Raw genomic sequence first — 14,506 nt, 5'->3', positions numbered from 1 at the left:
GAGTCTGCTCTATGGTGCTCCGCGGGAAGCGGCGGCGGCGGCGGTGGCGGCCCAGCTGTGGCCTTCGGGACCCCCGGGGAGGGGGTGCGGGCTGGGGGAGGGGAGGCAGAGCCTCGGGGCCCGCGCAGGCTGGGTACTGGACAGGCGGGAGAGCGGGAGGGGTGGGGGAAAGAAATTGAGATCTAGATTTAGGGACTGAGCATGGGAGGAGAGACGGCAGGGGAAAAGCAAAGCGGAAAGGCGAAGAGGAGAAGGAGAAGGGGCCGAGGGAGCCGGGCAGCTCGGGGGCTGTAGCCTTACTGCTCGCGCTGAAGTCGTGATGGACTCACTCCACCTTGGCTGGAGTCGTGGCAGATTCACTCCACCTAGGCCCCTTTCTTGACACGGTGCTGAGTCTTTGTCGACAGATCTCCTTTAATGATCTTTACTTCATCTTTTAAGACGCAGCAACATACGCGGCGGCACGGAGCACGGAGCGGCTTACTCACTTCCCGCCGCCATCTTCCATTAAAACATTATTTACAAAATAGGTGGCCAGGGCTAATTTCTTAATCAAATGAAAGAATCTAAACTCTAATATATTTCTGGCTTCAATTCAAAATATAGTTGAATCAAAATTTGTTTCTTGTTAAATTCCTGAGCAGCGTCGGGTGGCAAGCAGACTGGGAGCCCTCTCCTGCTGTCTCCTCCACTGCCGCTACCACCCCAATTTTATTCTTGATGACAGTTCATCTAGTCTGCCTGAGCTTTCATTTAGAAAGTGCAGTGGAACTGAATTGTTATGTTGCTGCTGCCCCTTTAAGGTGGCCAAGAACATTGCATGTGCCTACTCAGAAGAAAAATTATTTAACACTAGCTTAAAAAAAAACCTATGATATTTCAGATATAAAATCTTTTGGCTTCTTATACTGAGTTTAAGAAATTGTTAAACTGATTTTCACTTTGCATTCTAAAATACTATGAGTAAATGTATAGTGTAACCACTTCCTTTCTAGCATGACAAACTTGATCTGATAGGATGTTCTTGTCTGTAATTCAGCAGATCTAAAATGTTCTTTTAGAACTCTTGGGAGTTCACCTGAGTGTGGTAGGCCATGCTTGTAATCCTTGCTACTCAATGACTTGGGAGGCTAAAACAGGAAGACCACAAGTTCAAAGCCAGCCTCAGCAGTTTACCAAGACCCTGAGCTGGGGCTATGGCTCAATGGTAGAGCATTTGCCTAACACACTGAGGCCCTGGATTCAATCCCTGGTACCTCCAAAAATAAATAAAATAATGATGATGATGAAGATGATGATGTCATTACTTATCAAAGCCCTAAGCAGCTTAGTGAGACCTTGTCTCAAACCAAAAACATAAAAATGTTTCTGGGTTTAATCTTCAGAACCAAACAAAACCCTGGGAGTCCCCTGGACCCTTTAAGAATCAATGAAGTCCTTCCTTCTCCAAATATATATCTGTATGATATTATGTTTTCTTTGTAGATTTAATTCAAAACAATATATTGCAATAGTTTGAATGTAGAAGCAGATAAACCCAGAATTAAAGAGACTTATTAAAATGTAAAACAGTGCCCCTCTCTCTGATTAATTTTTTTTGGAAAATATAGTTATTTTTCATAAAATCTTTTCATGTTTATAACAATGAGGTTTGCTATTTTTTATATTTTTAGGATAAAAGTCTATTATTTTATTTTTATATAATAGCAATGAACAATCCAAAAATAAAAATTTTAAATGATACTACTATTGTTATTTTAAAGTTTCTAATACATTACATATCTACAAAAATAATTCATATAAGTAAAATTTGTCTGGGATCCTCAGTAATAGGCCCACACCTTAGCCCTGCACCCCCAAAATTTGAAACCCCCTCTTGTAATTCGTAGCTTTTCTTACAGAAGGCACATTTTTTTAACATCACACAGTTTATTTTTCTGTGTTTATAAACTTTCACATTATCTAATTAAACATTTTATAAACTAAAAGTGTAATAAGTCTTATTATACTTTTGTAATTATATTTTATCTCATCTAGACTTTGACCTCTATGAGAACAGGTATTTTACCCTATTCATCATTATATTATGTAGTACTATATCTAGAAGACAGAAAGATGGTCAAAATGTATCTTTTGTGGTATCAAGCATTAACAGGGGCACTCTCCACTGAGCTACATCCCCAACCCTTTTTATTTTTTGTCTAAGTTTCCCAGGCCTGAAACTTGCAATCCTTTTACCTCACCTTCCCAAGTAGCAGAAATTACAGGTATGTGCCATAGTGGCTGGAAATAAATGTTTCTCAAATTCATATTTTTCCATTTTAACTAATTTAATCTCTTCTCATTTATTATTTTTTAATATTTATTTTTCAGTTGTAGTTGGACACAATACCTTTATTTTACTTATTTATTTATTTTTATGTGTTCTGAGGATCCAACCCAGGGCCTCACACTTGTTAGGCGAGTGTTCTACCACTGAGCCACAACCCCAGCCCTCATTTATTCTTAATTCTATCATACTTACCTGCTTTAGATTGATGAAATAATAGGCAAACTAACTAGTGTATGTGACATATAGGAGTTCAATGTTAGTTTTCCAACCTTCTCTTTTATACAGTGTAGACAGCAACTCTAGGCATTTTTTTTTTTTTTTTTTTTGTACCAGGGATTGAATCCCAGAACACTTTACCACTGAGCCACATCCCTGACTCTTTTTTTTTTTTGGATTTTATTTAGAGGTAGTGTCTTGCTGAACTGCTTAGAGCCTCACCAAGTCGCTGAGGATGCCTTTGAACTTGCATTCCTTCTAATCTTTTAAAAAATGTATTGTAGATCCTTACATTTTACTTATATGTGTAAGTTTTCACTACTTTATTAATGACTTCATCAGATAATAACTTGTCATCTGGGAAAGTACTGAGGGGGTATGGGGATTTCACCTAGCTGCAATTTACTACTGATCTACATCCCCAACCCTTTTTAAAATTTTTTAGACAGAGTCCCAATAAGTTGCTTAGGGTCTTGCTAAGTTACTGAGTCATACCTATAACTTCACCTCCTGTGTCAGTCTCCTGAGCTGCTGGAATTACAGGCAAATGCCACTGCACCTGGCTTCAACTTTAAGTAAATGGTTACACTAAAGTCATTTCAAGAGAAAATGGAAGGCACTGGTGGGGACATAATTCTGAATGGATAGGAGGATGTATCTCATATTATAGCCTAGGATGTGGTAGGAACAGCTAGAATATAAAGTATGATTTAAGGCATCTTTAAAGATATATTGCACTGAAATAAGTGTTGCATAAAACAAATGAAACATTTTGTATTGCTTAAGACAGTGGAGAAAGCTGATTATTGTTGAAGCTTAGTGATGGATATATGGGTGTTTATTAGAGTAGTCTCTTTAATTTTGCATGTCTGAAAATTTCCATAATAAAAAGGAAAAGAAAGTAGATTTGGCTGATACATCTATGATGTTGAATATTATAATTTTTTAAAATGTATATACTAGGACTGGGGATTTAGCTCAGTGGTAGAGGTTTGTCTAGCTTGTATAAGGCCTGGGGTTCAATTCCCAGCACCAAAGCGCACACACACACACACACACACACACACACACCAGATAAACCTAAAAACCTAAGTACAAATAGAAGTCTTTTAGATACTAAAGAGAGACTTTGTGAAAATTCATGACAATGATTGAAACTGCATATGCCATTTATTTTGATTTTTTTCATAATATACATTTTACCAATATAATTATGATCATTTACATTGTTTTTTTTTTTTTGGAGGGGGGGATGCTGGAGATTGAACTCAAGGGACTCAACCCCTGAGCCACATCCCCAGCCCTATTTTGTATTTTATTTAGAGACAGGGTCTCCCTGAGTTGCTTAGCACATCGCTTTTTCTGGCTTGGAACTCAATATTCTCCTGCCTCAGCAGCCTCAGGCACTGGGATTCCAGGCTTGTGTCACCGCACTGAGCAACATTTTTGACATCTATTATGTTCAAGGGACTGTACCTTGAACTTGACTGTTTGGGGAGAGTTCTGAGTGATAGTGTCTGTCTGGAAGAGAAAGCATTATGAAGTGATATGTAGAAAGACTAGTAGGGGACAGAAAGCCAGGGGAAAAAGATGAACTGTGCTCACAAGTGATGTGATTATCTGTGTATGTAGAAAATCTGATGGAATCTACAAAAAAAAAAAAAAACAGAAATAAGTGAACTACTTTAGTAGGGTTTCAGTATATAATATCACAATACAAAAAATGTAGTTCTATATATTAGCAACAATCACCATTGAGATTTTTAAAAAAGCATTTATTGTAGTGCAGTGGTTTCAATGTGGTTTGTCAAAAGAATGTTCTTGTGTTAGAGGCTTGGTGCTCAATGATGTGGTAGAGGTGATGTATTGGGGCCAATTGGGAGGTCCTTAGGTCATTGGGAGTATGCCCTAAAAAAAGGATTAGTAGTTCTCATGGGACCCTGAGTTATTTTTGGCAGAGTAGGTTATTTAAAAGCCTAAACCTGATCCTTGAATTGCTCACTGGCTTCCTGTCTTGTGATGTTATCGCTCACTCTTATATGTGCTTCTGCCATGATACCATCTACTATTAGGATCTCACCAGAGACAGAACTAGTGTGGCCACCAGATCTTAGACTTTCAGCCTCCACAACTATAAGCTAAATAAGTTTCTTTTTTAATACCCAGCTTCAGGTATTTTGTCACAGTGATTAAAAATGGACTAATACAAGTAGCATCGACCAATATTAGTTTATGGAGAAATTTGACAGAAAGATGTGGAAGACCTGCACATTGAAAAGTACAAATCTGTCTACAGATTCAATGCAATCTCAATAAAAATCCTAGCAGTTAATTTTTTTCTCCACTGTGCAACACACTTCAGTTCCAGCAGCCTACAGACACAGAGGCCAAGCAATGGTTCGGGGTCACAGTTGGCTCTAGCATAGGACACTATAAGAGGCCCAAGGGGATGGGCCTCCTAGCAAGATATTTTGTGGACATTGACCAACTGATTCTATGATTTATGTCGAGAGGGGAAAGATCCAAAATAATCAACACAATCTTTTGTGTGTGTGTGTGTGTGTGTGTGTGTGTGTGTGTGTGAGAGAGAGAGATACTGGGATTGAACCCAAGGACACTTTGCCACTGAGCCACATGTTCTGTCCTATTCTAGATTTTTTTTTTTTTTTTTGAGACAGGATCTCACTAATTTGCTGAGGTTGGCCTTGAACTTGCAATCCTCCTGCCTCCACCTCCCAAATCTTCAGATTATAGGCATGTATGACATCATCCAGCTCTAACATAGTCTTTAAGGAGAATAACAAAGCTATAGGACTGATATCACTGGACTTAAAGATATAGAGTAGTCTCTTCTTATCTGCAAGGGATATGCTCCAAGACCCCAGCAGATCTCTGAGACCACAGATAGTACTGAACCTTATACACAGTATGGTTTTTCCTTTACATATATATCTGTGATATAGCTTAATTTATGTTAGACACTATAAGAGGCTAACAATGATAACAAATAATAAACTGAATGAAGATAATAATATACTGTAAAAAAAAAGTTATGTGAATTGGGTCTCTTTCAAATTCGCTTATTGTTCTCTACTTCCCTTCTTGTGATGATGTGAAATATGATGCCTACATGGTGAGATGAAATGAGGTGAATAATGTAGGCATTGTGATGCAGCATTGGGCTACTACACAAGGGTAACTTGAACACAAGCACTGAGATACTGCAATAGTTGATGTGATAATCCAGACAGCTACTGAGTGATTAACAAATGGTAGTGTAATGTATATATACTGTGGATATGCTGGACAAAAGAATGATTCATATCTTGAGCAGAATACAGTAGGACAGCGCAAGATTTCATTATGCTACTCAGAATGACATACAATTTAAAACTTATAAGTTATTTATTTCTGGAATTTTCAATTTAATATGTTCAGATGGTGGTTGACTGTGGATAACTGAAACTGTGGAAGGTGAAAAGCAGGTAAGGGGGAAATGTTGAACTATAAAGCCACAGTAACCAAGACAGTATGGCATTGATGAAACAATATACAAATAGATATTTGGACAGAATAAAATTTTCAGAAATAGACCCACATAAATATATTTGACTTATCTTTGACAAAGGAGAAAAAGCAATACAGTGGAGAAAAGACTGTCTTTTCTATAAATGGTGCTGGAACAACTGGATATCCACATGCACAAAAAATGAATCTGGCCACAGACCTTATATCCTTCACAAAACTTAACTCAAAATAGATGTAAAACATAGAATTATAAAACCCTTAGAAGAAGGTGGGTGTGATAGCACATATCTATAATCCCAACGGCTTGGGAGGCTGAGGCAGGAGGATTGCAAGTTCAAAGCCAGCCTCAGCAAAAGTGAGGTGCTAAGCAACTCAGTGAGACCCTGTCTCTAAATAAAACACAAAAATAGGACTGGAGATGTGGCCCAGTGGTAAGTGCCCCTGAGTTCAATCCTCGGTACCAAAAAAAAAAAAAAAAAAAACAGCCCTAGAAGATAATTACATAGGCAAGTCTAGATGACCTCCAGTTTGGTATTGTCTTTTTAGATATAATACCAAAGGTACAATCTGTGAAAGAAAGAACCAATAAGCTGGACTTCTGTAAAATTTTAAATTTCTACTATGTGAAGAATGAATCATCAGAGAGAAAGAGAGAAGTAGTAGCTTAATATTGCATCATAATGTATACATTATTCACCTCACTTCATCTCATCATGTAACTATTGTATAGACTGGGAGAAAATATTTGCAAAAAATATATCAGAGAAAAGACTGTTATCCAAAGTATACAAAGAACTCTTCAGACTCAACAATAAGAACACAGCCTGACTTTAAAAAAATCAGCCAAAAACCTTACGGAGACCCACTAAAGAAAATACACAAATTGCAAATAAGGATATGAAAAGATGCTTAACACACATGTCATCAGAAAGATGCCAACTAAAATGACAATGAGATACCATTCTGCACTATTAGAATGGTTGAAATCCAGAACACTTAGAACCTGAAGCATGAGTAAGGATGTAGGGCAACATGAATTTTTATTTCATTTATTATTGCCAAAATTTGGAAGCAACTAAAATGCTGTTCAGTAGAAAGATGGATAAATAAAATGGTACATCCAGACAAGAATATAGAGCGCCTGCTTAATACATATAAGACATTGCATTTGATCCTCATAAAAATAAATAAATAAAATAAAGTTATTATGTCCATCTACAACTAAAAATAATAAAAAAAGAACTATCAAGTCATGAAAATCGTAGTGGAAACTTAAATGCATATTACTCAGTGATAGAAATCAATATGAGGGCTGGGGTTGTGGCTCAGCAGTAGAGCGCTCACCTCGCACATGCGAGACCCTGGGTTCGATCCTCAGCACCACATAAAAATAAGTAAGTGAAATAAAGGTATTGTGTCCAAATACAACTAAAAAATAAATATTAAAAAAAAAGAAATCAATATGAGGGGAGAAGGATGTAGCTCAATGGTAGTGCACTTGCCTAGCACGTGTGAGGCCCTGAGTTAAATCACAGGGCTGCAAGGGAAAAAACGGTTTTGGAATGTGAGACACCGTGGGTTTGACCTCCAGCACCACAACCTCTTCCACCACTCCAAAAAAAGAAGAAAAAGAAAAAGCAGCAGCAGCAGATGTCAAACTGTAAAATACAATAGTTTTAACTATATGACATTCTGGAAAAGGCAAAACTAAAGAGATTGTAAAAACAGCAGAGGTTGCTATGGGGAAGAGGGAGTATGTGTGGGTAGAGCACAGAGGATTATTAGAACAGTGAAACTATTTGGTATGCTACTATAAGGGTGGATTCATGCCAAACCATAAGATATACACCAGGAGTGAACCATAATGTAAACAGTGGACTCTGGTGTCAATATAGTTTAACAAATGGGAGATAGGGAGGCTGTCCATGTGTGGGGATAGGTATATTTGGGGAATATTTGTAATTTGCACTCAATTTTGCTATGAATCTAAGCTGCTCTAAAAAATAAAGCCCATCAAAAAATAAAATAGCCAGATATGGTGGTGAGCATCTGTAGTCCCACCTACTTAGAAAGCTGTGGCCAGTCACTTGAGCCTAGGAGTTTGAGACCAGCCTGGACATCATAGGAAGACCCTGTCTATAAATAAATAAATAAATAAATAAAATCTGCTGGGATTAGGCACCATCACACACAGCAGTTTTATGTCATATATATATATATATATTTATATATATAATATATATATATATATATAAAATAAATATTGCTGGACACACATAAACCATGATTATTATGTTCATTTAAAGTAGAATATACAGAACAAGATAGAGAAACCATGTTGCCTTTTTTTTGTATCTCTAGTCCTAACATAGACCTAGCACCAAGCAGATTCAAGGAAAGCTTCCTGAACCTAGTATGCAGGCCTCTCTGTAATCCAGTTACTCAGAAGGCTGATACAGGAGAATCATTTAAGCCCAGGAGTTTGAGATCAGCCTGGACAACATAGTAAGACCCCATCTCAAAAAAAAAAAAAAAAAAGATAACAGAATTATTTTTAAAGCAAAATCTGAAGTCCAATTAAGAGATAAACTTTACATAAAATAGATAACAGAATTATTTTTAAAGCAAAATCCAAAGTCCAATTAAGAGATAAACTTTACATATAAAAACATAAATAGGTTGAAAGTAAAATAGAAAATTATGCACAATACAAACTGTAAAGCTGAAAAAGTTGGTGTGGTTATTTTAATATCAGTTAAATTCAACACAAGGAAGAGGGAAATTTGATACTAACTAAAGGATCAATTCTAAAAGAAGATATTGCAATCATAATGGGTACATGTTTCAAAGAACCTGAAATTACATGAAACAAAAATGGTGTAATTAAAAAGAATAATAAAAAATTATTTATATTGAAGAATATATCTACATGACCAGTCATCTTAATCAATTTAATATTTATAGAATAATACACTAAATAATTATAGAATACAAATTTTTCAAGCGTGCTTGATATGTTCACCAAGCTATTTTACGACATTAACTTTCTGGGATTTTTTTTAATACCATTCACCTTGTATTTTACATACCCTGATTCTTGAGAAAAGATGTTGAAGGTTATCACAACTCAGTACTAGCATGCATTTTTTTGAGGGAAAAATGATATGCTATTTCTACTTATAAAAATACATAACACATTAAAAATAAAATTATTAAAATTCTTGTACAATATTCAAATGTTTTACAGGTGCAAAAATATACAAAGCTGTATCAGTGCAAAACCAAACTGAGCAAACATGAATGATATTTCCCAAAAAGCCGAGGTAAGTCTCAAAAATTAAAAAATAAAAAGATGGAAAACAGCAAGAATATGATACATGATTTAAGTTTTAAACTTTAAAGCTTGAACTTCTGCCTTTTCTTCATTTTCATCTAATTTACTGAAATTAGTCTTGGTAACTTTTAAGCAAGAAATATCAAATCTGATTTTTTTTTTCTGGTACTGGGGCTTGAACCCAGGGGTACTTACACACGGAACCATATCCCAGCCCCTTTCTTTCTTTCTTTCTTTCTTTTTTTAATTTTTTTTAGTTGTTTATAGACCTTTATTTTATTTACTTACTTATATGTGGTGCTGAGAGTCCAACTCAGTGCCTCACACATGCGAGGCAAGCGCTCTGCTGCTGAGCTACAACTCCAGCCCCCCAGCCCTTTTTTTATGTTTTATTTAGAGACAGGATCTCACTGAGTTGCTGAAGCTGGCTTTGAATCCATGATCCTCCTACCTCAGCCTCCTGAGCACCACCCCGCTAGGCCAAATCTGAATTTTTATTAATGGAATAGGATAATAAAATACAGGTTGCTTCTCATTTGGCTTCAGTATTTTTTTTTTAAAGAGAGAGTGAGAGAGGAGAGAGAGAGAGAGAGAGAGAGAATTTTTAGTATTTATTTATTTTTTTAAAGAGAGAGTGAGAGAGAGAGAGAGAGAGAGAATTTTTAGTATTTATTTTTAGTTCTCAGCGGACACAACATCCTTGTTGGTATGTGGTGCTGAGGATCGAACCCCGGCCGCACGCATGCCAGGCGAGCGCGCTACCGCTTGAGCCACATCCCCAGCCCTGGCTTCAGTATTTGATATTTATATTTTACTGACCTTCAGCTTATGTAGATCAGTACGCACAAATGGAGCTTCTTTACTAAGGCAGTTTATATGGATAGAATTTACATTAATGAATATTTATATTAATAAAATGTATCTCATATTTTCTATAATTTCATTTTTATACTTAAGTTGTAGATAGTATCTAATCAGGTTATGATAATGCAAAGAAGGTTTTAAAACTCATTTCTATTTTCTGTTTCAATAAGTATTTTTTATATTGCTTATTCTTATCTTTACCTAATTTCTTCCTATCTTCTGTTTTTTAAACTTTCTTCTCTTTATTTTCTTCTAACGAAGATTCTGCTTTCTTCGTCTAAACCTGTCCCAAAATCCTATGTGCCAAAACTTGGCAAGGGTGATGTAAAGGATAAGTTTGAAGCCATGCAGAAAGCCAGGGAAGAAAGAAATCAAAGGAGATCTAGAGACGAAAAGCAAAGAAGAAAAGAACAATATATTAGAGAGAGAGAATGGAACAGGAGAAAGCAGGAGGTTACTTTATTTTATTTTATTTTATTCTATGCAAATATTAATTTTCATCTTTTTAATTTACATTTTACTTATTATTCATAATTACATTTCATATTGATTATAATTAAAATACTTTAATATGTTTGTAAGCTAATTTAAACTCTACATAGACAGTAGTCTCTCCTTATCTGCAGGTTTGCTTTCCACTGTTTCAGTTATCTAAAGTCAACCAGCCTGAAAATATTAAATGGAAAATTCCAGAAAAAATAATTAATTTTTTAATAAATTTTATTAATTATATTGTTATAATTGTTCAACTTTATAATTACTGTCAAATTCTTACTATTCCTAACTTATATATTAAACTTTATCATAGGTGTGTAAATACAGTAAAAACCAGAGTATGTGTATATATATGGCACTCAGTACTATCTGTGGTTTCAGGAATCCATTGGGAGTCTTAAAAGGTATCTCCTGCAGATGAGGGAGGACTACTATAATATGATTTAGTCTAATTTAAACATGTTTATCTTAATTTATTTTACCATCTAGATTAAAGAGATGCTTGCTTCTGATGATGAGGAAGAGGTAACTTCTAAAGTAGAAAAGGCTTATGTCCCAAAGCTAACAGGTAAGAAACTTGAAGGGTAAATGGTAAAAGAAATTACAAAAGAAAGAAACATAACAAAGTATTAATTTTTTTTAAAATGTATTCTTAGGGACTGTTAAAGGTAAATTTGCTGAAATGGAGAAACAAAGACAAGAGGAACAAAGGAAGAGAATGGAGGAGGAACGAAAACGCAGAATTGAACAGGATATGTTAGAAAAGAGGAAAATACAGCGTGAATTAGCAAAAAGAGCTGAGCAGGTATACACTAAATATTAAGTTGGTATTTTCTTCTGAAACTACTGTATAAAGAAAGACTAATCAGTATGTTGCCTAATTAAAACATTTTAATATAATATAAGCCTAATAATAGCAGCTAACCTAAAAATAACATCTTAAGTAAAATATTGAATATCAGATGCCTAGAAGGATACAGGTAAAATGTGCTTTTCTTTTTCTTTCTTTTCTTTTCTTTTTTTTTTTTTTTTTTTTTAGTACTAGGGATTTAATTCAGGGTCTCACATATTCCAAACAAGCACTACATCCCCAACCCTAGAATGTGCCATTTTAAGGTGAAACATTGAGATGATTTTTGTTGTATGATCTTATGATTCTGTCCATGTTCCTTACATGGTCCACATTTCTATTTTTTCTTGATATATTAGAGGATTTTACAAAGATGTAAGACAATTTCACACAAAACCTGTTTACATCAGGTGCGCGCTCACACACACAGATACACACAAATGCTGGATTTTTAATAGCAAAACATTAAAAAAAATTAATGAGGGCTGGAATTGTGGCTCAGCGGTTGAGTGCTCACCTAGCACGTGCAAGGCCCTGGGTTCGATTCTCAGCACCACATAAAAATAAATAAATAAAGATATTGTGTCCAACTACAACTAAAAAATAAATATTAAAAAAATATTTTTTTTAGTTGTCAATGAAACTTTATTTTAGTCATTTATATGTGGTGCTGAGAATCAACCCAGTGCCTCACACATGCTAGGAAAGCGCTCTGCCACTGATCCACAACTCTACCCACCAACAGCAAAAATTTTAAATGCTGGATTTTAAATTTTTTTAGATGTTTTAATGGACCTTATTTTATTTATTTATATGTGGTGCTGAGAATCGAACCCAGTACCTCATATATGCTAGGCAAGCATTCTACTACCACTGAGCCACAACCTCAGCCCCTAAATGCTGTTTTTTAAAAGCAATTATTTAAGTACCTTAAATCTATTTGAAATGCTTCCTTCTGTTTCTACTAACTTTCTCAAAAGTACATTGATGCCAATCAAAATCCCAACGGCATTTCTTGTAGAAATAGATAAAGCAATCATGAAATTCATATGGAAAAATAAAAGACCCAGAATAGCAAAAGCAATTCTAAGCAGGAAGTGTGAATCAGTCGGTATAGCGATACCAGATTTCAAACTATATTACAGAGCAATAGTGACAAAAACAGCATGTTACTGGTACCAAAACAGGCGGGTGGACCAATGGTATAGAATAGAGGACACAGAGACTAATCCACAAAGTTACAACTATCTTATATTTGATAAAGGGGCTAAAAGCATGCAATGGAGGAAGGATAGCATCTTCAACAAATGGTGTTGGGAAAACTGGAAATCCATATGCAACAAAATGAAACTGAATCCCTTTCTCTCACCATGCACAAAAGTTAACTCAAAATGGATCAAGGAGCTTGATATCAAATCAGAGACTCTGCGTCTGATAGAAGAAAAAGTTGGCTCCGATCTACATATTGTGGGGTTGGGCTCCAAATTCCTTAATAGGACACCCATAGCACAAGAGTTAATAACAAGAATCAACAAATGGGACTTAATTAAACTTAAAAGTTTTTTCTCAGCAAGAGAAACAATAAGAGAGGTAAATAGGGAGCCTACATCCTGGGAACAAATTTTTACTCCTCACACTTCAGATAGAGCCCTAATATCCAGAGTATACAAAGAACTCAAAAAATTAGGCAATAAGATAACAAATAACCCAATCAACAAATGGGCCAAGGACCTGAACAGACACTTCTCAGAGGAGGACATACAATCAATCAACAAATACATGAAAAAATGCTCACCATCTCTAGTAGTCAGAGAAATGCAAATCAAAACCACCCTAAGATACCATCTCACTCCAGTAAGATTGGCAGCCACTATGAAGTCAAACAACAACAAGTGCTGGCGAGGATGTGGAGAAAAGGGTACACTTGTACATTGCTGATGGGACTGCAAATTGGTGCGGCCAATTTGGAAAGCAGTTTGGAGATTCCTGGGAAAGCTGGGAATGGAACCACCATTTGACCCTGCTATTGCCCTTCTCGGACTATTCCCTGAAGACCTTAAAAGAGCATGCTACAGGGATACTGCCACATCGATGTTCATAGCAGCACAATTCACAATAGCTAGACTGTGGAACCAACCCAGATGCCCTTCAATAGATGAATGGATAAAAAAAATGTGGCATCTATACACAATGGAGTACTATGCAGCAATAAAAAATGACAAAATCATAGAATTTGCAGGGAAATGGATGGCACTAGAGCAGATTATGCTTAGTGAAGCTAGTCAATCCCTAAAAAACAAATGCCAAATGTCTTCTTTGATTTAATGAGAGCAACTATGAACAGAGCAGGGAGGAAGAGTAGGAAGAAAAGATTAACATTAAACAGAGACATAAGATGGGAGGGAAAGGGAGAGAAAAGGGAAATTGCATGGAAATGAAGGGAGACCCTCATTGCTATACAAAATTACATATAAGAGGTTGTGAGGGGAATGGGAAAATAAACAAGGAGAGAAATGAATTACAGTAGATGGGGTAGAGAGAGAAGATGGGAGGGGAGGGGAGGGGGGATAGTAGGGGATAGGAAAGGTAGCAGTATACAACAATTACTAATAGGGCATTATGTAAAATTGTGGATGTGTAACCGACGTGATTCTGCAATCTGCATTTGGGGTAAAAAAAAATAAAAATAAATAAAAAATAAAAAGTACATTGAAAGTAAAACATGCCAAACTTGCATATCAAAGAAATTTATTTACTCTGATTTTGCAAATGACCACTTCTATGGCAAAAATAGCCACAGAATGGTAAATGATGACATATGCTAGGTAAGCTATGAAAAAGAATGGGAGCCAGATATGGTGGCCATGCCTGAAATCCCAGTGACTCA

General features: G+C 35.9%; 1 protein-coding gene across 1 annotated transcript in view; it reads left to right on the top strand.

Moving 5' to 3' along the window:
- Positions 1-14,506, top strand: part of NEXN (nexilin F-actin binding protein) — a 52,900-nt gene that overhangs the window by 15,780 nt on the left and 22,614 nt on the right. Inside the window, exons 2-5 of the mRNA XM_081307696.1 lie at positions 9,324-9,399; positions 10,536-10,727; positions 11,259-11,337; positions 11,426-11,574. Coding sequence (XP_081163822.1) covers positions 9,373-9,399; positions 10,536-10,727; positions 11,259-11,337; positions 11,426-11,574 — 447 coding nt within the window. The 5' untranslated portion in view covers positions 9,324-9,372. The remainder of the gene's footprint in view (positions 1-9,323; positions 9,400-10,535; positions 10,728-11,258; positions 11,338-11,425; positions 11,575-14,506) is intronic.

Source organism: Spermophilus citellus (genome assembly GCF_964194105.1).
Source record: "Spermophilus citellus genome assembly, chromosome: 9".
Taxonomy (NCBI): Eukaryota; Metazoa; Chordata; class Mammalia; order Rodentia; family Sciuridae; genus Spermophilus; species Spermophilus citellus.
The sequence above is the reverse complement of the archived record's forward strand: the minus strand, read 5'-3'. Positions and strand labels throughout refer to the sequence as shown.